The sequence below is a fragment of the Podarcis liolepis genome (assembly GCF_965112155.1).
Source record: "Podarcis liolepis genome assembly, chromosome: 6".
NCBI lineage: Eukaryota > Metazoa > Chordata > Lepidosauria > Squamata > Lacertidae > Podarcis > Podarcis liolepis.
In genome coordinates this window covers 72,870,540-72,896,765 of record NC_139559.1, presented here as the reverse complement: position 1 = coordinate 72,896,765, position 26,226 = coordinate 72,870,540, and the positions used below count along the sequence as shown (strand labels likewise).

Below are 26,226 nucleotides of genomic sequence, written 5' to 3'. Positions count from 1 at the left end.
ACGTTTAAGTTATAAATTCCATATATGATTTTCAGTCTAGTCTGTACAGTGGTACCTTGGGTTACAGACGCTTCAGGTTACAGACTCCGCTAACCCAGAAATAGTACCTCGGATTAAGAACTTTGCTTCAGGATGAGAACAGAAATTGTGCAGCAGTGGCGCGGTGGCAGCGGGAGGCCCCATTAGCTAAAGTGGTGCTTCAGGTTAAGAACAGTTTCAGGTTAAGAACGGACCTCCAGAACAAATTAAGTTCTTAACCCGAGGTACCACTGTACTTCTTTGTCAGTAGTAAGTCCCTCCGAGGGCAATGGGACTTTACTCCGAAGAAAGTGTGTTCGGGTTTGTATCCTGGCAGCACAATCCTAAACTGGCCTAAGTGAATACACTGCTTCCCTGGATCTTATTCCTAGGAAAGTGTTCATAGGACTGCAGCCTTAAGACTTAACATTGGTTTCAATGAAAGAAGAGTATGCTTGATTTCCCCTCGATCACACCCTACTTCTTTAATTGTTGTTTGTAACTTGCGTATTACCAGTTTGAAACCTTGCGGCAGCTCAGATAATAACAGAGCTTGCTATCCAACAGTCAATGAGAGAACTGCCTAAATGTTGCCCTAATCTAGTTTAGCCTTTCCCCTCAAAATCCTGTTCATTTGTCATTTTACTTTGCAGGTCCCGTGCCTACGAACGAGTGTGTGTTGTCACCTGTCAATAGCTCCCACCCAGTTCAAGCCTTGCTTGAGAGCTTTACGGTTTTATCCGGCTGCGCAAGCAAAGGGACCGTTGGATTGCCACAGGAAGTTCATGTCCTCAATCTCAGGAGCCCTGAGGAAGGCCTTGGCCACCATGAAAGAGAGGTAAGAAGGAGAAACTGTGCTGTTGCTTTATGTGCTGCTTTCGAGGGCCCTTTATGCAACCATCATGTTCTGAGTATGGTGGTTCTGGCTTGGCTAGCCTGGCGCAAAGCAAAGGGGAGCAGGGAGTGCAAGCTAAGAAACCACTTCAAAGATCTTAGTATTATCCCTTTTTAAAAATTATTATTATTATTATTATTATTATTATTATTATTATTATTTGTGATTTTCAGTTATATACATTTCAATAGTTTTACAATCATTTTAACATTTTGAAACTCAACTTCCTTCCTCCTCTTTCTGCGATTCCTTAAATTTATATTTATCATTTCCTGCATATTCTAAATTAACTTAACCCATTCTTTTATTCTTCTACTTTAATTATTTACTCTTATGAAATTGCAGGTTGTTACAATAATCCTGCCCATGTTCTTATCTGTTTACAATTTATTTGTACATATTTTATAAACCCTTTTCATTCTTTTATAAGAAGTTTGTTGTCTTGATTTCTTATTTTTCCAGTAAGTTTCGTTGTTTCTGCATAGTCCATTAGTTTTTGTTTCCAATCTTCTTTCGTCAGGATTCATTCTTCTTTCCATTTTTGGGCAAATAACATTCTTGCCACTGTAGTCGCATAAATGAATAAATTTCTATACTGTTTAGGTAGTTCTACCCCTATAATTCCAGAAGGAAAGCTTCTGGGTTTTTTTTTTTAAAAAAAACAAATGCTATTTTAAACATCTTTTTCAATTCATTATACATCATTTCCCAGTAATCTTTAAGCTTAGTGCAAGACCACCACATATGATAGAAAATACCTTCTTTCTCTGCATTTCCAACACTTATTTGATTTTGATATATACATTTTTGCCAGTTAGATACCACCCATGTAACATTTTCATTAGAGATCTTAGCATTATCGCATGGGATTCTGGGACACCTCTCATGTTGGATTCTGCAAGGTCACAAGGCTGTGCACTGCATCAAGTACAAACCAAGGTGGCGACATTGACCTTCAGATACTTGGCTCCTTAACCGATCTGGGCCCAAGCAGAACTCTTGAAGCCAGTCACAATTACTCAGCAAGATATTTTTATCTCATTCTTCCTCCAAGGAACTATAGGTGTGTTAATGGCCTCCCATCCCCATATTTGATCCTCATGATGCTGCAATGAGCAGTAGCCATGTGTAAGAGGCCCTGATGACATTAAGTTTTACAAACAAGAAGGTGCTTTGGGAAAGGGGGAATGTAGAGGGGGAAGCGGTAAGGAAGAGGGAGGCTTTCATCCGTGTGCTAGTCACCATTTCTTCTCCCACAAACACAAATGGGGTTCTTCCTCCCCAGCAGAGATTCAGATGTCCATTTGCAAAGAGAGGGGGAGATGGAGAGGAGAAATGGTAGGTAGAATCAAGCATTCTTCTGCTTGCCACTTACTTGCTTTAGATTCCTTGTTCCCAAAGCAACTTAGTCGTGTCCATTAATTTCAATGGGCCTGCTTTGAGTAGGGCTAATGTTGGATACAACCCAGTGGATCTGGCCTCTCTTCTATGTGTTTTCCCATAGTCAGTCCGTGGCGTGCTGGTTAGAGTGGCATACTAAGACCTGAGAGACCAGGGTACAAATCCCCCACTTTAGCCCAGTCACTCACTCTCAGCCTAACCTACCTTTGCAGGGTTGTGAGGATAAAATGGGGAAGAGGGGAATTATGTACACCACTTCGAGTTCCTTAGAGGAAAGGTAGGATAAAAGTGCAATCAATCATCAATAAAAACACGAGAATACTCTGATAAATATTCGGCAATCATCTTCCAGGCAGAGGGCCTTCTTGGTAGTGGCACTCAACCAGTAGAGCAGCCTCCCCACAGTCAAAAAGATGAGTAACTATATAACCTTTAGAAGACACCTGAAGGCAGCCCTGTATCGGGGAACTTTTTAATATGTAATGTTTTATTATGTTTTTATATGTGTTGGAAGCCACCCAGAGTGGCTGGGGCAACCCAGTCAGATGGGCAGGGTACAAATAAAATAATAAGAATAAGAATAACTCCTTTTACATGCTCTAGGACTTGGAACTCATCAGATTTCCAGAGTAGTTAGTTCATTCCTCACTTCTAATACGTTTAACTTCATTTATGATACGAGAAAGGAAAGGGTAACAAGAAACAGATTTTTAACAAGAAGAGGATTTTACTTTCTTCAAAGCCAAATTGCTTATGTTGTAAATTATCCTGAATGCACTTGGAGCTTTGCCACAATCACTATAAACAAATCTTTAAGTTCATATGCCTTTAGCCTTGGTAATGGATCTTCACTGCCTGTGAAGAATGGCGTTCAGAAAGCAATTGCTCCTAAATTCAGTCGTTCTTGTGCAATGTGCAAATGAGTTATTAATTTAGACGTCATATGGAGGGATTAGCAAAAGAACTTTTGTTCTAGTTGCTATGAAAAAAATAAAGCAGAAAGAAGAAATGTTCTTGATGTTAAGCTTGCTCAGTGTTGTTTTGCTCTGAGAATAGATCAAAAGAGAATTGCTGGAGAGAAAGAGAAATATCTCATCGCATGACAGCTCACGTCGCTAGCACATGCCCTAGAAAATGCTCCATGATGTAGCTGTATGTATTAGCTGAACATGAAGTTTTTAAAAGTAGACGGGGGAGAGAATGAAATGGGAGGAGGAAGCAAAATTCTCAGCAGCCCATTACCCGAAAATAAATACTTTTATCCGAGCCCTGAGCCGAAAAACTTCAAAGTATGCACCCCACTGCCTTCAGGAGAACTTGCTTCCAATTAAGTGTCTTTAGTATTATAGTCTAAGGATGGAATGCTGTGCCAGCACAATACCACAAACAAGGATATTAATTATATACTGGTGTTGCAGGGACTTTTTTTTTTAAGTATCACCAAAAGATTTGCCAGCACAAATATGTAGGATGGAGATGGGCCAAGGCCAGAGCCACAGCATGTGGGCATTCTACCCCTATTGACTTTTGGATTCTACAAAAATATTCCATCATTCTACCCAAATTGGCTTTTGGATTTGTTCTCTTAGTACCTTTTCTTAAAATAATAATAAAAAAATAAAAAAATAAATCCTTGGGTTTGGTATGGTACATTTGTATTGCCACAACATGGGTCTCTGTGAGCTGAGACAGTGATATGAATTTTAGCAATGAACAAATGGAAGAAATGAAAAGCAATCCAAATTGTAGTCTGACTTTTTTTTGCAAAAGCTTGCCTACCATCATTTTGATCGGTAACCAGAAGGTCCCAGACATGCTACTAATTTCTGATCAGAATAGTGTCTCTCAAGTATTCTCATACTAAAAAACACCAAGGCCACAATCATTGCATAATTTTGTACACCTCTATCATGCTGGGTCACCTTAAGCACACCCATCTCTGTGTTAGACTGTGCTCCAGAGGATCCTTGGGTAATGCAGTGACACTCATGTTAAGAGGATACTGAAAGGATGGGGGATGAGAGAGAGGGAGAGAACAGCAGAGGAACATAGGAAAATGCCATATACTGAATCAGACCACTAGGTAAGGTAAAGGACCCCTGGACAGTTAAGTTCAGTCAAAGGTAATTATGGGGTTGCGGGGCTCATCTTGCTTTCAGGCCGAGGGAGTGTTATAGCAGTGTTTATCCACAGACAGCTTTCCAGATCATGTGGCCAGCATATCTAAACTGGTTCTGGCGCAACAGGACACCGTGACAAAAACCAGAGTGCACAGAAACACTGTTTACCTTTCCACCGCAGCTGTACCTATTTATCTACTTGCACTAGCATGCTTTCGAATTGGCAGGAGCTGGGACAGAGCAATGGGAGCTCACTCCATCGCGGCATTGCGGGGATTCGAATGGCTGACCTTCCGGTTGGCAAGCCCAAGAGGCTCAGGGGTTTAGACCACAGCGCCACCCACGTCCACCTAGTTCACCCAGACCACTAGTCCACCTAGCTCAGTATTATCTACACTGACTGGCAGTGGCTCTCCAGGGTTTCAGGCAGGAGTTCTTCCCCACCCTACCCAGAGATGCCTGAAATTGAATTTGAGATCTTCTGCATGCAATGTTTGGCTTAGTATTAGATGCAAATGTGGCCACTCTCACCCCTTTCCAAAACCTTTTAATTTTCAAGCAAATCTACAGCCCGTAAAGAGTCTCCCATTTAATTTCACTCTCTTTGGAGCAGACAATTTATGAATATTCAACTATAAATTCACAGGTTGATATCGAGGATAAAGCAGCTGCCTTGCTTTGTAGTAACTCACCTAAGTGGGCTTTTCCAGAAGTGTTTTCCAAATCTATTTTGTTTTGTTTTTTAAGAGTGTTGTTTAGTGGCCTCTTGTGTACTCCGGCATAGCACATTCCACATCCGCAATCTCTGCTTTATTTCCCGTATCCTTCTAAAAGTGGGGTTGTTGTAGTCTTTAGGGATGGCTGCTGAGAAAATGAACAGGAAACTAGGAAAAGGCTGGCTGGCGACAGTGGAAATCAGAAGGCTGTAAACAATTGAGCTAGATCAGAATTCTTTGCTTCTAGGATACAAGGCTGAAAACAAAGCAGAGCAAAGGTTATCTTCACCCTCATTGTAAAGAACTGAGGCTTAGTGCCCAGGTTTCATTCAAGGAAAACCACAGCCTCCATCACCTTGTTTTGAGCACAGAGATGCTTCATCCCTTGAGTTGTTTCCTGCTGCCTGGCATTCTGTTTAGAAAAGGCAGAGATTTATAAGTTGACTGTTCAGTGCGTCCAAGATCTTGGCACATGAACAGTATTTTCCATTCTGTTTTTTCTTTGTATACCCTGCTAACATGTAAAGTGGTGGCAAACAAGCTCGCACATGCACCTGGTGATCTCGGGAGCATGGTGAGGACGCTCTTATTTGAAAATCCATTTCACCAGTTGTCTTGTTAGAAGTGTGTGCTTTGTTTGTTCCTTAAACTTGTCACATTACAGGTTCTGCTAAATTACATATGCCTTTACATGCTGAGAGGGAGTGCAAATGCCTTCTTGCAACAAATCCCTCATAGGCCTCATGCATTAAACATTCTTCCGCCGTTATCCTCGTTCTCATAAATATACAACATGTTGTGGTAACGTTATTTTGACACTCTCTCCGAATATGCGGAAAACAGAAGTCTGTCAAATGTAACCACTTGGGGGCATCGATGATGGTGGTGATGATGATGATATGTTGCAAGCAGAGAGGTCATGATAAAATTAATGGAAATGATTTTTGCCCATGCAATGTATAGCTGAAGTATTTGCACAGTTGCGTCAAAAACGTTTGCTGGGTGCTGAGACGCAGGTTATAATATCTACTCTATGGAAATCCAGCCCTGGCTTTTCCAGGTAGGACTGTGAATGTCCCCTGTCTCAAACCCCAGAGAGCCCCTGCCAATCATAGGCAGTATTGATGGACCATTGGCTCTGACTCCGTATAAGGCAGCTTCATATGCATGGCTTTCCAGCTAAATATTTTAAAGCACTGCCTTTTCCACCTGATTCCCTTAGTTTTGCAGCTGTGCTGAAAAAAATGATACAATTTGTAGGAGGAATAAAAGTGGTTTTTGTTTTGTTTTTTGGTTATCAAGATTTAAAATATTTCTTAGACTTGTCAGCTGTGTAATTATATACATGTCTGCTCAGAAGCAAAGCCCACTGAATTTAGTACGATTTACTCCCCAAGTAATTGGGCATGTTTTCAGAATATGTATTATTATTATTATTATTATTATTATTATTATTATTATTATTACTGCTACTGCTTCTGGCTTAGTAACTTTGGGGCTGGTGTTGACTTATTTTGTATTTGTGTATCTTGTAGATGTTGTGTTGAACTTATGTTATGTGTTATGCTCCACCTTGTTATGTAAGCCACCTTGGATGAATTGTACACAGAAAGGTAGCCTACAGAGATATACAGTATATACAGTGGTGCCTTGGTTTTCGAACATCTCCGTTGATGAATGCTTTGGAACTCAAACACCATAAATGCTTTGGTTTTCGAATGTGCCTCGGAAGTTGAACTGGAAACGCAGCTTCCATATTGAAATTTCCGTTTTGAGGCTTCCGTTTTGAGTTTTCGGTTTTCGAATGTTTCGGAACTTGAACGGTCTTCCGGAACGGATTACGTTCGAAATGAGGTACTACTGTATACGTATTTTTAAAAAAATACTGTTGAGATCTCAGGGATGCGAATAGGTAGAATTAAAGCACTTCTTCCTGTATAGGAACCCATATGGTAGTGCCTCTGTTGGTTTTAGAGGCACCCTTTCTCTTGCATCTGAGAGGGAAAGCTGGCAAGTTAAGGATGTGTTTTCCACCATCACTTCTCTGCCTGTATTGCTTTCAGCGGTTCCAACCTGGGTATAACCCCTCTGATTGCCCATTCTCCAGATGGTTAGATATAACTTAATACCTTAATAGGTTGTGGTTGTTGAGTGGGTTTTGGCTGAAGGGGAAATGGAGCGTCTTCTGGGATTCTCATGAACAGGGAACTGAGCTGTGGAGGGAGAATATACTATAAATGTCCCAGTCCAAAACATGTGATGCCAAGATGCCCATGAGATGCTCACAAGGCGTACTTGGGTACAACAGCACTCTTCCCACCTGTGATTTCTAGCAACTAGTACTCAGAGGCACATTGCCTCTGCCTCTGGAGATAGAGCACAGCCACAGTGACTAGGTGTCCAACAACATCTAGGTGTTTCCTCATCCCTGCTATATAGAGGTTTGAAGATCTAGCCTGCACACTGGTCTGAGCAATTTGGGGACACTACTTTTACTGTTGGCCACAGATATCGTTTTCGGCTTTCTTCTCTGGGCCTTAGTTTCTCACTACCTCACTTTGCCTTACCCACCCAACTTGACTGGAGTTGGGTCTCACAACAGTAAGTCCTTCACTATTTCTGTAGGAAGAATATTGATAGTTTACATTATACCTAGTTCGTGAGCCTTCTTAAAGAATCTTGAACAGTTAATCCTCCTACATGTTCGAAATGTTGCCCGGGAATGTATTGATTCAATCCACTTGCCTAAAGTCTCAGATTTACTGACCTCCTTTTCTCGGCAGGTGTAAGGAATTTCTAATAACACTTAACTTTTCAGTAGCTGCTTAATGCTTGGGAAAGCAGTGTGATACTGTGGAGATTGACACCCAGGAGCATAAATAAAATTTACCACTGAGCTGCTTAAAGATTTAAAGGTTTCTTCGTTCTTTTCATAAGGATGTGTTTCTAAATCTTCCTTAATTACAGACAGAAAACTTGAATCAGTAAAAAGCAAATTCAACTGCCTGGAGCTTCAAGCAGACAGCCTATTATCAAAACGAGAAAAGGATAACAAAAATATTAATCTCTTATGGGCAGTCTTAAAGAAAATTATGTGCTTATACATATGGAAACTGTTCAAACGTTGGCAGCTGAATTACCTAGAATTGTGATCATTCTCAGCATGACAATGCTTAATGTATCTCTTCAAACAGGATGTAAAAAGCCAACAATAGAATTGATCCTTGATATTTCTGGTGAAGCAGGTAGCAGGTGCTTATTTCAAAAACTCCTATACAGACAAATTTTCTACCATCTAAAATCCATATATTGCATATATGAACTTGAGAAGGCAGCTAATACTGTTGGAACTTTGGTTCATTTTTGCATACTATTGTCTCCTTTTGGCTAATGGCAGCTAGCCAGACAAGGGTCTTTTCTAGCACATTTCCTGAGATCATTTTAATTAGAGAAGTTAGGGATTGACCAATTTCGAAAAACTGAAGGAGCTACTGGGTGTGATCCTGTGGTCAGAAATACTCAATGAGAAGGGAGTCCAAGAAGGATGGGAGTTTCTAAAAGGAGAAATATTGAAGGCCCAAATGCAGACAATACCAACAAGAAAGAAAAGTAGGAGGCATCTAAGGAAAGCAGTGTGGCTGCATAAGGAGCATGCAGATGAGCTGAGAGTTAAGGGCATGTGAAAGAAATGGAAGAAAGGGGAAATCGCAAAGGAGGAGTACAGTGGTACCTCGGGTTAAGTACTTAATTCGTTCTGGAGGTCTGTTCTTAACCTGAAACGTTTCTTAACCTGAAGCACCACTTTAGCTAATGGGGCCTCCTGCTTCTGCCGCACCGCCAGAGCATGATTTCTGTTCTCATCCTGAAGCAAAGTTCTTAACCTGAAGCACTATTTCTGGATTAGCGGAGTCCATAACCTGAAGCGTATGTAACCCGAGGTACCACAGCATATACAAGTAGCCAACTGTTGCAGGGGGAAAGTCAGCTTGGGTAAAGCTCAGAATCAGCTTGGGCTTGCAAGAGAGGTTAAAAATAATAAAAAAGATTTATTCAGCTATGTCCAAAATAAGAGAAAGAACAAACAAGTGGTAGGTCCTCTGCCTGGGGAAGAAGAAGAAGAAATGCTCTTGGGTGACAGAGAAAAGACGGAACTACTCAACACCTACCTTGCCCCTGTCTTCACCCAAAAGGAAAGCGATACCCAACCATGTGATAACAGAATAAATAATGTAAGGAGGGAGCTGCAGCCCATGATAGGAAAAGCGGTAGTAAGGGAACACCCAGCTACAAATCTCCAGGGTCTGTTGAGCTGCATCCAATGGTACTAAAGGAGCTTGCGGATGTAATTTCAGAGACTTTGTCTATTATCTTTGAGAATTATTGGAGAACAGGTGAGGTCCCTACAGACTGGAGGCAGGCAAATGTTGCCCCATCTTCAAAAGGGGGGCGGGGAGGAAGACCCGGGTAACTACCGACCAGTGAGATTGCCATGTGGACTCTCCTTCCTTGGAGGTTTTTGAACAGAGGTTGGATGGCCATCTGTCATGGATGCTTTAGCCGAGATTCCTGCATTGCAGGGGGTTGGACTAGCTGACCCTTGGGGTCCCTTCCAACTCTACAGTTCTAAGATTCTATGACCTGGCGACCTTTTGCATGCAAAGTCTGCTCTGCTGCTGTGTTGTTGTCCTTAGCTCAATATTTCAGCTTTATATTGTTGAATGACACAGACAATCTTTGAAGTGTGAATATGATTTCCCAATGCTTCTAAATGATAGGAACGCTTCTAAAGATTCCTCTAAAGATGTATAGCTTCTAAAGATGGGAAAATAAGAAAAAGGGCAGAGCTTCTAGGCAGATACGCAAAGAAAAACAGAATAAAAACATACATATTTTCCTCTTTTGAGGTAGGAATTGAATTGCAAAACTATGAAAATACGCTTTTTGAAAGAGATTTGCATTCATGGTATGTTGTGATGGGGAGATCCAGGATACTAATGAAACTATGGAATCACTGCCACCCTACAGATCAGTTATAACATCGAAAAGAAAGAAGAATAAACCCAAATTCCAGGAGGCAAAACTCATTTCCAGTATCTAAACATCGTAGTTGAAGCAGCATGTTGAAACCTATCCTGTAGCACTTGTCATCATACATGTATCCAGCTAATTTCAAAGTGTTACAGCTTATTTCACTCATGCAGTAATTAGGAAATATTGTCTGATCTCATTCAGAATTGCAGCTAAGTTTTTTGCTGTTATCAGGACAGCAACAGCTAGTCCTGTGATTCAGTTAATGATGCCAGACAGTTAATTGCCTTGATTAGTTCACAGTGTTTTTTGGCAACATCTATATATTGAAGAAACAACCATCTATAGCCCCTTTTATCCATTGAGTAAGTTGCAGTATTCCTGCCTACACAGAAAAATATGTCTTGTTTAATGTGGCATCTGCATCTTATTTACTCTGGACTGAAGTCTCTTCTGGGTTGTTTTCTAAGACTGTTCAGAAAATTACTGGTCATTTAATTTGAAAACTCTTTCATATTTACCAACCAGAATTTTCAGAGGAAGTTGTATGGGGGCCAAAAGACTATTTGTTTAGAGCTTCATGTCCAACAGAAACATGGAGCTAATCATAGTTTACTCAAAAAGAGATAATAACCAATTATTTTCATGCAGAGTGAACCCCAGCTGGGTTTCTCTCTCTCTCTCTCTCTCTCTCTCTCTCTCTCTCTAAATCTGCAGTAGAAATTGCATACGAATCATGTATATTTTAAAGAAAATGCTAGAGAGGAGTATGGGATCATACACAAGCCCAAAGAGATTTTTTTAAAAATTGTTTTGCATATACTGATTTGCTTCATAAAGCTTGGAACTAACATTAAGATCTGGTCAAAAGTAGGAGATAAGTTGAACCTGAAAGATGCACAAGAATATAGTGAAACCCGGAGAAGCACAGTGATGTTAGACGCTACAATAATTCATTTACTAATAGTTAATTAGAGGTCTAGTCATGATAGGGTGCTGTGAAATAACACTTTGGCCTAATTCAGACCGAAACAACAAACCATGGTTTCTTGCTGCCCGTGTGAAGCTTGGGCACAAAGGGAGAAGATTTAAAGCTTCCATTCCTATTTCCCACTTTGGCCAAACTAGGGAAACTCTGGTTTGTACAAAACCCAGTTAGTTAGCAAGCCAATATATCAAGGCAGAATAAAAACCGAAAACTGCTACTTAAACAAACTAAGAATGGAAGCCTATAATCTCCTCCTAAGGGAGAAAGGAAAGTGTTTGAGCACAAGCAAAAACATGGTTACAAGCAGTTGCTTTGAAATTATAGCTCCAAATAACCCAAGCTTGAGTTACACAATAAAGGGCTCGTCCACACTTCCACTTGTCCAAGCAGTTTTCCACTTGTCCCATACTTTCTAGGCATTGGTCCAAGCGGTTTTGCTGCTTTCCCCAGGGAAAACTCGCTCTTTAGTATAAATCGGAACAAACAGCAATCCACTGAAAACCTGATTGCCGTTTGCTCCAATCCAGTGCTAAACCACAGGTTATCCCAGAGGAAAGCTGTGGGGCAAACAGTAGTGTGGATAAGCCCAAAGTGAGAGAGAATCAGTAGAAATGCTGCAATGCAGCACAAGGCTTTTACTCTAACATACACACCACATTTTTTTCCATTCTGTAATACTTAAATATAGACACCCTTACTAGGCCCCAGTCTCTTAAAGCTCCAATGTTTTCAAGTTCCCTATGACTCATATACCAGTACTTCTTTTTCATACTGGCTCTGAGAGAGAGAGTGTGTGTGTGTGTACTTTATTTTAGCAGCATAGTGTTTCATTTTAAATTGGACATTTCCTGCATTTGACTGAGGTTTTTCTTTTTCTGAAACACACACCTGTAAAACGATCTACCTCTTTCATACACATCTGGAGAAATGCATAATCTGTTGACTGACTTGACCTTCGGGGTTTCAGAAATGCAGATATTCTTCCATGGGACTGTCACTTAAAAACACTATTTTGCAATTAACCCAAGACAAAAATTGCTCTTTATTAAGTGGCCTGTCAAGGGGTATTAGTTAAAGTAACCTTTAAATTATTCAGCATTTCACACTTTGTAATGGAGTGAGATTGCAAAGCTACACGAACTTCCCTAAGTCTGATTGAATATAGGAAGAGCTGAGCCGGATCAGAGCAAATGCCTTTCAATAATAATAATAATAATAATAATAATAATAATAATAATAATAATAATAATTTATTTATTTATATCCTGCCCTCCCCAGCCAAAGCTGGGCTCAGAGCGGCTAACAACAGTAAAATAATACAGCATTCTAAAATCAGTTCATTATAAAATCAGTTCAAATCAAATTGATGGCAACCATTGGGCTAGAGTTCTGTGAAGCATTACCAAAGGATTACCAAAGGAGGGGGCCCAAGGCCTGGTGGAACAGCTCTGTCTTGCAGGCCCTGCGGAAAGATGTCAAGTCCCGCAGGGCCCTAGTCTCTTGTGACAGAGCGTTTCTAGTCTAGCACCCTGTTCTCACTATGGTTAACCAGGAAAGGGACTTAACAGTAGTATTTCCACTTGTACTCCCCAGCAATGGGTATTCAGAGACATACTGCCTTTAACACTGGAGGCTTATCCTTCATGTCTAAATCCCTTTTCAGGCCATTCAGGTTGGCAGCCATGCATTCCACCAGCCATGAATTTTAGTGAATTGCATAGTTTGTACTGTGTGAAAAAAGTTATTTTCTGTCTTGTGACCTGCCTCTTCCAACATTTAAATTCATTGGGTTGCTCCAAGTTCTAGTATTATGAGAGATGGAGAAAAACTTCTCTCTGTCCACTTTCTGTGCATACTTTTATACACCCCGGTCATTCTCCCCGCATTCATCCCTTTTCTCTAAATTATAAAAGCCCCAAATGTTATAAACTTCCTCTTAAGGTAGTTGACCCAGTTCCTTGATCAGTTTGGTTGCCAGTTTCTCTGGACCTTCTCCAGCTCTACAATCTCCTTTCTGAGTTGTGGTGCCCAAAACTGAACTCAAGTATGATCACACATCATAGATTTGTAAAGCAGCGGTGTGATGTTGGCAGTTTTGCTTTCCTTTCCTTTTCTAATTACGCCTAACATGGAACACACCCTTTACTGGTGCTCACTGGGTCAACATTGTCTTTGAGCTATCCGTTGTGATCCCTGGATCTCTTTCCTGGACAGTCACTTCTCATTGCAGGCCCCGTAAGTGTCTATCCCCACTTTGTTACGTGTCTAGCCTGTAACGTACATGGCACAAAGAGGATGGAAAGCTGAATTGGCTCGGATATGCCATTGGAAAGCTGGCTTTATCAGAACGATAACATCCCCTTTGCCACCACTGGAAACTGCACTAGCAAATGGAACAAACTCCCTTGCCGTGTTTACACAATTTCTTAATGGGCAGCACTGTCTGAATTTTTGTCTCTAAAAACATACCTGTTCACAGAGATGCTTCTGTTTTCCGAGTAAAGAATCCTGTATTTCTGTCGCAACAAATTAACTGTAAGACAGCTTAAGGAGAGATCCTTTCCCCCACATAAACAACATGACTGCCAGGTCTAGAAGCTCCAGATGTATCAACTTTTTATGTTCAGAAAGCACCAGGTACCTTGCAAGTTCTGGCACACAGTCACTGGGTATAGCATGTTGAAAGCTTCTGAACTCTCATAATTCCTATTAATGGTGTCATTCTGTGGCCGGTACGATTTTTAATGACCTGATAACCTGGGAACAGGGAACCTGCAATCCTCTGGGTGCTGCTGGACTAGAACTCCCATCATTCCTCACCATTGGCCATGCTGGCTGGACCTGATGCAGGTTGTAGTCCCTCAATATCTGGAGAGGAATAGGTTTCCCACCCCTGTCTTAGGAGGTACTACTACAATTCTGCAGAACCGCGCAGAGGATTGAAGGCCTCTACAGTGCAAACTTATACACAGGAAGGAAGTCCCATTGCGTTCAATGAGGCTTACCCGCAAGTAAGTGTGCATAGGGCTGCAACCTAAATCTAATAGCACCTGGAAAGATCTACATCTTCCTTGTCATGGATGCTTAGTGTGATTTCATGTCAGTATCATCTTTGTTGAAGTTTAATTGCCAATTATTTGAGAGAGGGTGCAGTCTTATTTATTTAAATAACTTACCCCCACCTTTCTGTTCTGGAATGTCCACTGCTAGGGCTGTTTTGTGGTAAAAAAAGTTTTGCAAAAAAATATATGAGATGGCCAGGCCTCATGCTGTAGCTTTTGAGAGAATAGCCTCTTGATCTCTGTGGGGTAGCTGGCAAAAGTTGGCCTTGTGACTTTAAATAGAATTAAAAGAAGCTAATGGGTTCTTTTTTTAAAATGTGAAAGAGGCAGCCCCTGACTCCCAAGGATGCTTTTGATTGTGCAAAAATCCTCTTGACCTCTGTGCGCTGTGGTGAGCCGAGACACACAGATTGTTAGGGGTTTTATATGCTCATTTTGTAAACCAAAAGATTTTGCAGGAGATCTTGTTTTGCTTTTCCAAATCCATATCTGTATTAAGGCTCAGAAGCAATGGATTTGGTAGTCTCAGCTTCAACTCCTGGCCTCATATATATATGTAGAGTTTGTTCAGTTTAAAAACCCCATGATTATAAAGGGCAGCTGGATGAAGCTAGATTAAGGCTCCAGTCTTACTTACTATGCATGCTTCTAGATTTGCTCAGGTTATACTAAAAAGCTGGTAACCATTAACCCAAAGCTAGAACTGCTGCAGGACTGTGTGTTTTCTGTAAATCTGCAAGCATAGTATCTGCTGAGGAACTGGAATGTCAGGGAACTGAGATGTCAGAGTTTTTAAAAAGCTAATTTCTTATCCTCAGTGTTGCAGCCAAAAGCAAAGAAAAATGTAGGCAATGGCTGCGGAAGGCCAGGCTAGCAGCCCCAGTGTTCAGAGCAGATAATAGCACAATTTTTACTCTTTATCCTCATGTTATGGTACTTATTTCTGCCCCCTCACTTTTGCTCTGTTTCTGCTAGGCATCCTATTCTACCATTTTCTCCATGTCGTCTCTCATTTCCCCACTCCTTTCTCTCAGTTACAAAGAGAAGTTCTCTAAAATAATTAGGTTTGGAAAGAGATGCAATTATGCCAAGTATGTTAATTGTATGCATTTTTAACTATGCACAGGGCCAAATAAATAATGTGGCTTTCCTTAGGCTTTGGCTTTTTCATTATTACTTTTTGCATGCTTTTTATACCAGACCGGATTAGTGTGCCCAATGTAAAAGGCTGTGTGAAGATACTGTATAATTTGGCAGATCTCTGGTAGTTTTTGCAGAGCAGGTGCTTGAAATTCGAAAGCAGCTGAGGGCTAAAGAGATTGGCAATATTGTGTGGCAAAATTAGGACTTAGCAGGTCTATGTTTCTGCCAGTTCCTTTAGCTTCCTTACTTTATAGGAGCCCTAAAACATTTCCAAATTTTAATTTAAAACAAAAGCCTAAAAAAAACAACCTTTGATTGATGGTTCACTCAAAATGTGGCAGCAAAGTGGGATGTAAATTGTTTAGGAAAGTAGTTTCCAAAGAATGATCCTGGGAACGTAGACATTTGTTGGACGCTTCCAGGGCTTCCAGAATGAGAATGGCAGTCATGAATGGCAAACCACCTCCTTCTAAAAGGCCACAATTGCCAGTCTTTTCCCATAACGTACCACTGGGAGAATACCAAGTACATTTTAGAGCTCATTCTCAATTATGATGCCGAAAAGAGCTGGCAATCCCACCCCTCTCTCAACTGAATGCATATTCTAGAGAAGGCTTTCCCAACCTTGGGTCTTCCAGTTGTTCTTGGACTACAACTCCCATCATCCCTAGCTAGCAGGACCAGTGGTTAGGGATGATGGGAACTGTAGTCCAAAAACAGCTGGAGACCTAAGTTTGGGAAACCCTGTTCTAGAGTAGCCTTTGCCAAGCTGTCTAGATCATGGGTAGGGAGCTAGAGCTGGCTGACAGGCCAGATCCTAATCTCCCCCATGAGCCAAATCCCAATCTACCGACCTCTCAGTCACCTGATAACATAATAATGCCAGGGGACTGACACTTATCAAAATGCAAATGAGGTTGCTCACAAGGAATCCGAGGGCACCACTGAATGACACTAGGAGCACACCTTCAAAGAGGTTCCTAATCAGCTGACTGTCAGTTACAAGGGAGCACCTTTGAAGTCTCTGCGTAGTGGGGAATGCTCCTAAAACAGCAGCATTTCCCCCTCTGCAGAGAAATTAGTTTGGATTCAAAGCCCTTTAAATGCAAACCACTTCTTCTGAAAAGAATTAAATGCTAGAGATAGTGCTTTGAATCCAAGCCACTTCCTCCAGCCCCAAAAGAGAGCTCTCTAGTGCAGCTGATCCCAGCTGATGGTTAGAACGTCAGCTCTCCAGGACTCATTTCTTTGCACCTCCCCCAACCTGTCATGATTGCCCCATATTGCAGTAGGCATGGCTGCCCACTGGCAGCCACGTTAACTGCAAAGCACGCCAACATTGTATGTTCTTAGATATGGACATCCAAAGATATGAATCCAGATCAGATCATAATTTTTTTGGGTTCCAGTCATGCAGGTATGTTTGGGGATGCTAAGCTGTAGTTTGAGGGGGTCAGGTTTTATTGTTTCCTTCCTCCTGCTGAATATATAGCCATCTCTCCTCGTACCAGTTTTGTAGTCTTTTCAATAGCTGGCTAAATTGGGACGTGGGTGTGCGCAGAAGGGATCACATGCTTGCGGACCGCTCCATCATGAACAAATCACATCCTTTTCCTCTTGCACCCAGAAGAGGAAACACAACACCTTGGCTCTAGCTGTGTCTCAGCAGCTTAAAATGGTCGAGGGAATCCACTTTTAAGATGATGGGATTGTATACAAACAGAGGTTGGCCCATGATTTTGGGCAAGTTGGCGGTTGTATCCAAAAAGAATTGCTAAGTGGTGTTCAGATAGCTACTTGTATTCATTATGACTGATGCCTATACAGTGGTACCTTGGGTTACATATGTTTCAGGTTACATACGCTTCAGGTTACAGACTCCGCTAACTCAGAAATAGTGCTTCAGGTTAAGAACTTTGCTTCAGGATGAGAACAGAAATTGTTCTTCGGCGGCACGGCGGCAGCAGAAGGCCCCATTAGCTAAAGTGGTGCTTCAGGTTAAGAACAGTTTCAGGTTAAGTACGGACCTCCGGAACAAATTAAGTACTTAACCCGAGGTCCCACTGTACTCCTTACTCCCTGCAGCACTGGGACAGTTCTCATGCATAGGGATTCTTGCTGTCCTGCAGCACCACTCATCTAATGGCCAGAGTGGGATACTGTAACTTATCAGTTCTGACAGACCAAATGATGGGGGGAGCCAACAGTAGCCTGGCAGGATCCTCCCCTTTCCCTTGCAAGGCCTCCTCCAGGTTTTAGGGGGCCTTTGGCATAGTGCCCCCTGATGGTCACCCATCTCTGTTAGTGGAAATATGCAGTAACAGCAACAGTGCTCTAAGCACTGCCAGGTAGATGGGTCTTAAAAAGGTAAAGGACGCCTGACAGTTAAGTCTAGTCCCAGACTACTCTGGGGTTGCGGCGCTCATCTCGCTTTACAGGCGTTTGTCCGTAGACAGGTTTTCCAGGTCATGTGGCCAGCATGACTAGCCGCTTCTGGCGCAGCAGAACACTGAAACCAGAGCAGCGTACGGAAATGCCGCTTACCTTTCCGCCGGAGCGGTACCTGTTTGTCTGCTTGTACTTTTTGGCATCCTTTCAAACTGCTAGGTTGGCAGGAGGTGGGACTGAGCAACGGGAGCTCACCCCATCATGGGGATTCGAACCACCGACCTTTTGATCAGCAAGCTCAAGAGGCTCAGTGGTTTAGACCCTCTTAATTTTTCACGGTGTCCCTGATGGAGGGCTGATTTGAGTTTGGAAAATTAAAAGGGCAGCTGAGTCTCAGCACTTCTTGGCATGGGAAGCTGGAGAAATATATTTTAAGGGGGCCCCAGGACATGTATTATGGGCTCTGCTGAGGCACTGGGGCTTTGGCACTAACTTAAGGTTGGCAGGTGTTGGCACAAGCTTTCTGATTGCTGTCTTTTGGATCTTGATTGCACACCTGCCTTTGGTCTTTCTCATATCCCCCCCACACTTTTCTTGATGTTAATTTTGCACTGACCTCCTTGGAAAGGGACTCTTACAGCCTTGCCTCCGTGAGGCGCTAGTAATGTTTGTGTGAAATGCATCTCTCTTTTTTCAATTATTGTGGGGGAATAATTATCCTATCTTTTGCGTCTTCAATTTGCCATGGTACAATTTGTCTATCCAATAGGCACTTGTCAAAATGTGGGTTTCTTCTTTCAGTAAACCATCTGTTTAAAGTTAAATGCAAATGCTATTCTTTCCACATATGGAAATTGCATTCACATCGTGGTACAATGTGTTTCTTGCTATACTGAAAGATACTTTTTTCTATAATTCTTTCAAGGCTAAAGTATTGTTAGCAGTTCACTTTGCCGTTCCATGACTGGTTTGGGGGAGGTTACATGTGCTGGAAAGATGAACAGCGTGGGCAGGGACATGTACGTTTATGAGTCCTTTTGTTTGGCTTTGGGGTATTTTGTGTGTCTGAAAGAATCATCAGAGAATAATGGGATTTAGAACAAAGTGCACAGATACTTCATTGACATACCATAACTCTGGAGGTTTCAGATTCTACTAAATATTTTTTTTTAAACCATAACCTGAAGCTCTACGGCAACAAAAATGTAACCCGATCCCAGAGCAGATTATAAGTATTGAATGCTGTTAATCTACCATCACCATCTAGATCTAAATCAGGGTTTCCCAAACTTGGGTCCCCAACTGTTTTTGGACTACAGTTCCCATCACCCCAACCACTGGTCCTGCTACCTAGGGATAATGGGAGTTGTAGTCCAAAAACAGCTTGGAGGCCCAAGTTGGGGAAAGCCTGATCTAAATGAATGGAACCAGAATTATTTGTGACACATTATATAATGCAGACATGAATTCAGGATATTATGTAAGTTCTGTAAACAGAACAATTTAGGGTAGTAAGGGTTGGCAGTTGATGCTGCTGGCCTAATGTTTGGAAGGTGCTGCTAACCCTTTCCTCCATAGCCTGTCTTCTTTCCTGTCTCCCTTCTAGGCTTCTTGAAATTGCTTGGAAGGAAATTCTTCCAACGGCTAGGGGGAGCACAACCATCCTTTTAGCTGTTTCCAAACTGGGATTTTGTGGGAGTCTATGGGTTTATAGGAAAAGAAAAATAGTAATCAGTTGAAGAAGAGGGACCACAACTATGAAAGGTGCAGGAGACCTCCTGCACGTACTCTCTCTCCCTAGCCATTCTAGGCAAAGCCAACCTTTCTGCTCCTAGTTGAAGCTTCTGGTTGGCTACATGCACCATCAGTTTTGTTTTTCAATCAGTTGGCAGCATAGAGAACCTGTAAAGCAGATCCATATAAACTACTGTTGTTGCATATTTCACACTTGAGAAGATAAAACCATGCTATGGTTGTTGCCCATTTAATTTTTTTTTTAATTGTTCACCTTTCAGCAGCTCTGTCCAGTATAAAATAGTACACTTGCAGGTTATGAGGGCAAAAATGTGTGACTGAACAAACAACAATAAAAAGAAGAACTGAATAAATAACTTATTAAGAGCAATCATTGTGAAAAATCTAATGTATAGCTAAATTAAAAGTCAGTAGTTGGAGAAGCTAGGACCAAAGCCAGCCCCTGAAAACCAGTTTCCTCCCAACTCTCAAGTTACAAATTGAAAAGGAAAGAGAGGGTCATGGAGAATGGCATGGGGCTTATGAATATAGAAATGATATGTTGCAGTATATATGTTTTATTATGAGTTGTGGCGTAGCAAACTTGTGACAAAGGAGGTGGCATTGGTGAAACTGTTGCCAAAGTGTGAAGAGGCAGGGTTTGAAAAGCGTTGAAGAAGTGTGGCAGACTTTATGAATATGCCCTTCAGATTTATTAATTTTTATCACAACTCCCATCATCCCTGACCATTTGCTAGGGCTGATGGGAATTGTAGTTTAAAACATCTGGAGGGTACTATGCCGGGGAAGGCAGTTTTAGAGACTTTCCCAGAAAGCATTGCAATTGATTAACTTTCTGTTTGGCACCCGAACAGCTACTTAAATTTATAAAATGCTTATATTTTCAAGACATATAGTGCTGTAGTAGTTTTGTGATCTGAAGCTACAAAGCAAAAAAACTGCATTCATCTTGAAAGTCCATTTTCTCTCTTAATGCTTTTCTGAACAGCTGCCTCAATATGGGTACTGTAACTTGATATATTTTTGCCCTGGTTTATTAGCACAAATTTGTAATGGTTGTTTTGGAAAAAAATGTGCTGAAAATTAATCTGGATCCCTTCACACTACAGTGGTTAGTTCAGCATTACAAAACCTCGAGCATTAACTTTCATAACGGTCTTTGTAAGCGTGTGATTTGAGGCCTTAAAGTCAGCAAAACCAAATTATACTTCAACAGTGCTTTTTCTTTGATCATTTTTCAATATCTGTGCCCCCAGACTGTTCCTATAATACAAATTACTTTGCCAGAATAATGGGGCACGAGCCCATTGGTCTGTTTTTGTAGTTTGGTTGCTGTGGTGATCCTCAGCCTTCCATAAAAACTGGTATCTCCAGGGAAACTGAAAGTTTGCAGCTGTCTTTACCTCCTTGATATTGTATGTGTCTGCAACGCTCTTTCGAAAGAGTCTTAATAACTGCAGAGGCATGCAAAGCATATATTGAAAGATTATTCACTTGATAATGCCCATTTTTCATGCGCTGGATGTATTAGCTACAAAACGCTTTCAGTGAACTCTATAACATTCGCTCATAACTAGGCCTTTCTCTTTCTTATTGACTGCTATATCTATAGTGGAAAAGAGGAAACGAGTGTTTTCTGAAACTTCCATTTCCATCTTAACCAAAACTACTTGTATCCTCCTTTGAATGATGGTGCATGTGGGTTTTGGTTGTTTTGTAAGCACATATTATTGATGTTTTCCTGATTGGTGCATCTTCAGAATACAGGCGATAGATTGCATGATAGCTGGCCTAAGTCACTGTGCCGCCTGAGGCAGGGAAGTCTCCGGCTTCTTCCCCAGCCTGCCTTTGTGAATTGCTTTGCCAGTACATTAGCAGTGGCAATGCTGGCAGTCCCAGACTTGAGGAGGAGAGGGAGTGTGTGACCCTGAAAGGATGCTAGGCTTGTTCACATAGCATTAAACCAAGGCTAGCTAACGTGGTTCCCTCCAAATGGACCACAACTCCCATCATCCCTGACCATTTCTCTTGCTGTCTGGGGCTGGTAGTTAGAGTCTCAAACATCTGGAAGTTACCATATTGGCTACCTCTGCACTAACTGGTGGTATAACCTTTCATCCCAAATGTCATTCCCAGTGGAATCGCAGACACTTCCTGTACCTTCAGGTTGCTCAATTTTCCTCTTGTTCATGGCCACTGTCACCTGGTGTGTGCTTGATTTTTTAAGAGAAGTGAGAAGGAAGTTAGATTATCTTGTTTATACAGCTCTTGAAGGAAATATGTTAGTACGTTGTGGGGTGGGGGAAGAGAATTTGGAAAAATATGCCCAGTATTCCAAACATTGATAAGTTCAAGCCAGAAAACTATGATTGCCCACTTACAATGAAGGAAGAGGTTTTAGGATAATGGTTAAACTGAAGCATTATTTACTGCTGAGCAGGTGTCTTTCTAAGTTTCCCCGAACACTGTCACAAGATCCAAAATATCTCATCTCTTTCCTGGAATTGTTTTCATTAGCAGACCTCATCCCGGGCTTGCTAGACTTCTCCAAGACTCCTTCCCTAAAGGCTGTCCAGCGCACACTCCAGACTTTGCAACGGAGAATCGCTCCTGCCTTTTCCTCACAAGGGCTCACAAGGCTTGTGCCTCTGTGGGTTGCCCAGGGCCCATTCATCCAAAATCTCCAAACCTGCCCACAGAAGTGTGTTAACAGCAAATTTAGAAATGATGGGGACCATATGGCAACTGAGCTCCGTGAAGCCAGGAACCCATGGTGGCTTTTCCCAGCAGTGCAGAACAGCTAATAATGACATTGTGACTGCACTTAATCTGTGGGCGTCAGGGAATGTAGTATTGAATTGTCAGTGGCTTTAGAATTGCTGTGCAGACTGGGTTATTTGAAGAGAAAGTGGGCACTCTGCTGAGGGTTCGGTCCTCCCAGTCAGAAGTAGGTTTCCTAGCTTAGGCTCAGGAATGCAAAACTGTGAACTTGGAAATTAGGGTTCAAATTCCACCTCGGTTCTGAACTCAGTAGGTGGCCTTAAGCATGCCTCTGCCACAACTCTACCCGCATCTGTGAGTGGTAAGGGTGTTCACACGTTACGTTTAAAGAGTATACAAGCGGTGTACTCAATAGTTGAGCTGCACAAATCAGTGAGTGTACACTACGCTCTTTTATGCATACAGTTGCACCTGTGTTCAGTGTAACGTGTGAAGAAGTCTAGAGTTGATTCCTCTCCCAACCACTCTCCTCACTGCTCTTGCCAACTGTTTCTTCGCCAGTCCCTCTGGGCCCAAACCAACCACAGGGAGAGGGCCAGGCAAACAGAGGGTGCTTCTCCATCCCCTTGCTTCTGTCACTGCCAGGGCTGCCATACATCCAGGTTTTGAGATCCAAGAAAAGCCCCCAAATGTGTGTTTTGGGGGGAAGATGTCCCCCCCCAAAGCTCAAAAACTTTGAACAGCAACCCTAACCACTGCTCACTTCTTTGGAGAAGGTGGTTGCAGGCAGCAACAGTAACAAGGAGGAGCGAAGTTAGGGGGCTCTGGGAGTTGGCACTTGGTCCCCTGCCCAGCAGATGCCCATGGCTGGTCATACCATCAAACAGAGCAAGGTGGCCATCTTAGGCTGCTGATTTTGGGTTTTCTTATAAGGGCAGCAAATTGCTGCTAATAATAATAGATAGTTGTTGTTGTTGTGTTGGTTGTTATTAGCAACAGACACTGTTGCTTTACTGCCAGGGAGGTGGAGAGGAACTTGTGGGGTTGTGTGTTTCAGGTGCCAAAATAACGTGACCAGATTTGAGTCCTGTGTGCCTACTTTGAGTTTGTGTGCATGAAATTTTTTTGCTCTGCCACAGATAGCAAAATTTCTTGAGATGGCTGCGCAGATGTACAGTACTACTAACCCCTCACCCCAGCCCTGGCAGTGCCTAGGACATTACTATTTCAAATTTCACATCAGTGGTGAACTGAGCAGGTGGGCCTAAGCACATTCCTTTTCCTCAGTCCCATCTGTAACATAAGAAATCGTCGTCGTCATCATCTTATCAACTTATCTGTGTATACGGATTACTAAGAAAATGTACACAAAGCACTTGAAATCTTAAAGAAGCACTATATAAATCCTAAATATTAATTATTTTTGGAATATTTATCAAATAATGGCCACATTTTAATTGGTTGGTGTGTAATTTGTGTTTTTTTACAGGTCACCTTACATTTGAATCCAATTTCTTCAATTCATATTCACCAGAGGCCATTGGCATTCATACTGAACTCTCCTGTTCCCTTGGTATGGAAGGTGAAAACAGAAAGACTTGCCCCAGAGATTTCGAGGTTTTTCACTGTAAGTATTGGGAGCTTCATGAAGCTTTGTAGCCAGTTCATAATGGACCCTACTCAGTTAGCTGGTACTCCTTTCGAAGAAGGGGAAGGGAAAGTCATGCTGATCGAAAGAAATGTTAACTAGTTATCAGGTTTCAGAGCAAAGGCTCTTGGTGGCTTGTGGAAGCAATTTGAGTTCTCTCCAGTTATTTATTTGAACTTTTGTTTAAAATGGGGTTTATGGCATTGCCCTTAATGTGTGATCATCGACTCTAGTGGGCTTCCTATTCTGAGAGGCTGTGTGGCCTTGTGACAGATCATAAGCCCTGGAAGGCATGATAGGAGCATTGCCAAAGGCAAGAGCAAGGAAGAAAATGTTAACTAACAAACAACTTGCTTTCTGTGTGGTCTGCAACCAAATCTCTAATCACTTTGAGACGAGCCTCTTGGTGCACAATGGAAAGTCTTTAATAATTATTTGAGGTTTTGTTAACGGTACAAAAAACTAGGCCCAGGATGAAGTCATGTATGTGCTTCTCAAATACTGGCATGTTGCTCCTGGAGAAAGATCCAGCTATTACCTACTGTTTTGTAAATCACTCCTTCACAGTTTGCCAGGACATTCAAATTTGCTGTTTGTAAAGCTGAGCAGACTGGTTGTTTGGATTGCATTTTTAGGCTATGATATCATGTCTCATGGTGTGTCCTTAAAGCTTCACTATTTAACATCCTAATTTCGGAAACAAACATTACTGTTGCTGGTTGTAGAACAATTGCACGGGGTCCAGTCCTGCTTTATAAAGCACAGCCCACAACATTAAATAGGGCAAGTGATGTTCATCCTGAATTGGAATGAGAGAGTGAGTTTTCTCAAATTGCATCTGGAACCCAGTGGACAATCCAGAATGTAGTAATGAGAACAAATGTTATTAACACATGTACTAAACTCATTGGAATGCAGTTTATAGTGTAGTATTACACTATTCCTGCTATGAGCATGTGGGACAGAAAACTCTGGTTCGGGGCAGCTAATCTGGAAGAAGAGTTGTGAAGTGGATATTGTCTTGTGAGCTGAGCCTCAGACCCAGTCCAAATATTGGAGGGGCAGGGGGAATCACATTGCTCAGTCCTCCTGGTGCTATACTACAGGATTCAAGGATCAGTTTAGTGCCCTGTGTATCTTGACCCTGAGATGGCCGTTTGATCCAGAGGTGAACTATTCTGTAAGTTTTTGTTTCTCGCATCTTTCCCTTTTCCCAGTATTAAGTTCAGTTTACTACACACTTCTGTGTCGGTTTGCAAAATAATATGTGTGGCCAGTTCTTAAACACACTGAAAATTTCTCCTTACTAGCCAGAGCGTTCAGAAATGTCTACCTTCAGGCTGGATTGTGCTGCCCTCACAGTTCCTCCAATGTCTAGGATGCAGAATTATTCAAGCTTACTCTGACCCTTGTACTGAATATTTTCTTGCTTGATTGCCAGACTTTCCATGCCACTACATCCTGGAAAACATAGTATTTTGAATCCTTGCACGTTCCCGGTTTGTTTTATTTTTTTAATTTTGAAAAAAAAGTCCATTGTTTATAAAGAGAAATATGTGTGTCTTACATGATGTACTAATGTCAGAATTATTGTGTCTGTCTCTATGGAAGAATTTAGCTGGATGATTCATAGACTTTCTGGCTTCTCTTGCTAATGTAAAAGGACATTGCTTTTTCATTCAAAAATGTGAAGAGGTTATTTTCCATCAAAAACTCAATATTTTGAGATGAAGCTTCTCCTAATAAAAAGATGATGAACTAAAAGGACCTATACTTTAAGGATTGAAAGAAAGGCATTCTGGAGCAACTGGCAGCCAAATTAAAAACTTTCAGTTAAGTTGCCACATAACAGTATGAGAGCTGTCTTAGTGGAAAGCCAGTCTCAGAGGCCATCTGGGTACCTCTCAGGAACCTCTCAGCTAGCTTCTCCCGTATTTTGTCTCTAGCATCAAATAATCAGAGAAATCAGCTTTGAACGTGGAAATTCCATTTTTGGTTATTAGTAGCAATTAAATGATACCGTGTTCAAAGCCCTTCACATGCATATGTAAGGTAGGCCAGTTCTTTGTGGCCTGGTTTTCAATGAGATGGTCAAACCTGTTTCTGGATGAAATTGTTGCAAACTGCAGGTGGGGGTTCACATAGCCATGTGATCATTCACATTAAAAAAACAAAAACCCTTCCACATAGATTAGGGCTGTCATACATCCAGAATCTCTCGGACATAACCAGGATTCGCCTGTTGGAAATGGCGTCTGGGGAAACCCGGGCATATGGCAACCCGGAAGTGTTGGGTTTTTTGGGCGAATTTCCTAAAAGAATAGCTCACAAACTTCAATTTAT

The 26,226-nt window shown here is 41.7% G+C and overlaps 1 protein-coding gene and 1 long non-coding RNA gene across 3 annotated transcripts in view; one reads left to right on the top strand and one right to left on the bottom strand.

Annotated features, from left to right (window-relative positions):
* Nucleotides 1-26,226, top strand: part of TGFBR3 (transforming growth factor beta receptor 3) — a 135,673-nt gene that overhangs the window by 55,917 nt on the left and 53,530 nt on the right. For both annotated transcript variants that reach the window (XM_083511053.1, XM_083511054.1), the window contains exons 3-4: nucleotides 672-856; nucleotides 23,725-23,862. In XM_083511053.1, coding sequence (XP_083367179.1) covers nucleotides 672-856; nucleotides 23,725-23,862 — 323 coding nt within the window. The remainder of the gene's footprint in view (nucleotides 1-671; nucleotides 857-23,724; nucleotides 23,863-26,226) is intronic.
* Nucleotides 1-26,226, bottom strand: part of LOC310710369 — a 129,887-nt gene that overhangs the window by 68,597 nt on the left and 35,064 nt on the right. The window lies entirely within an intron of this gene.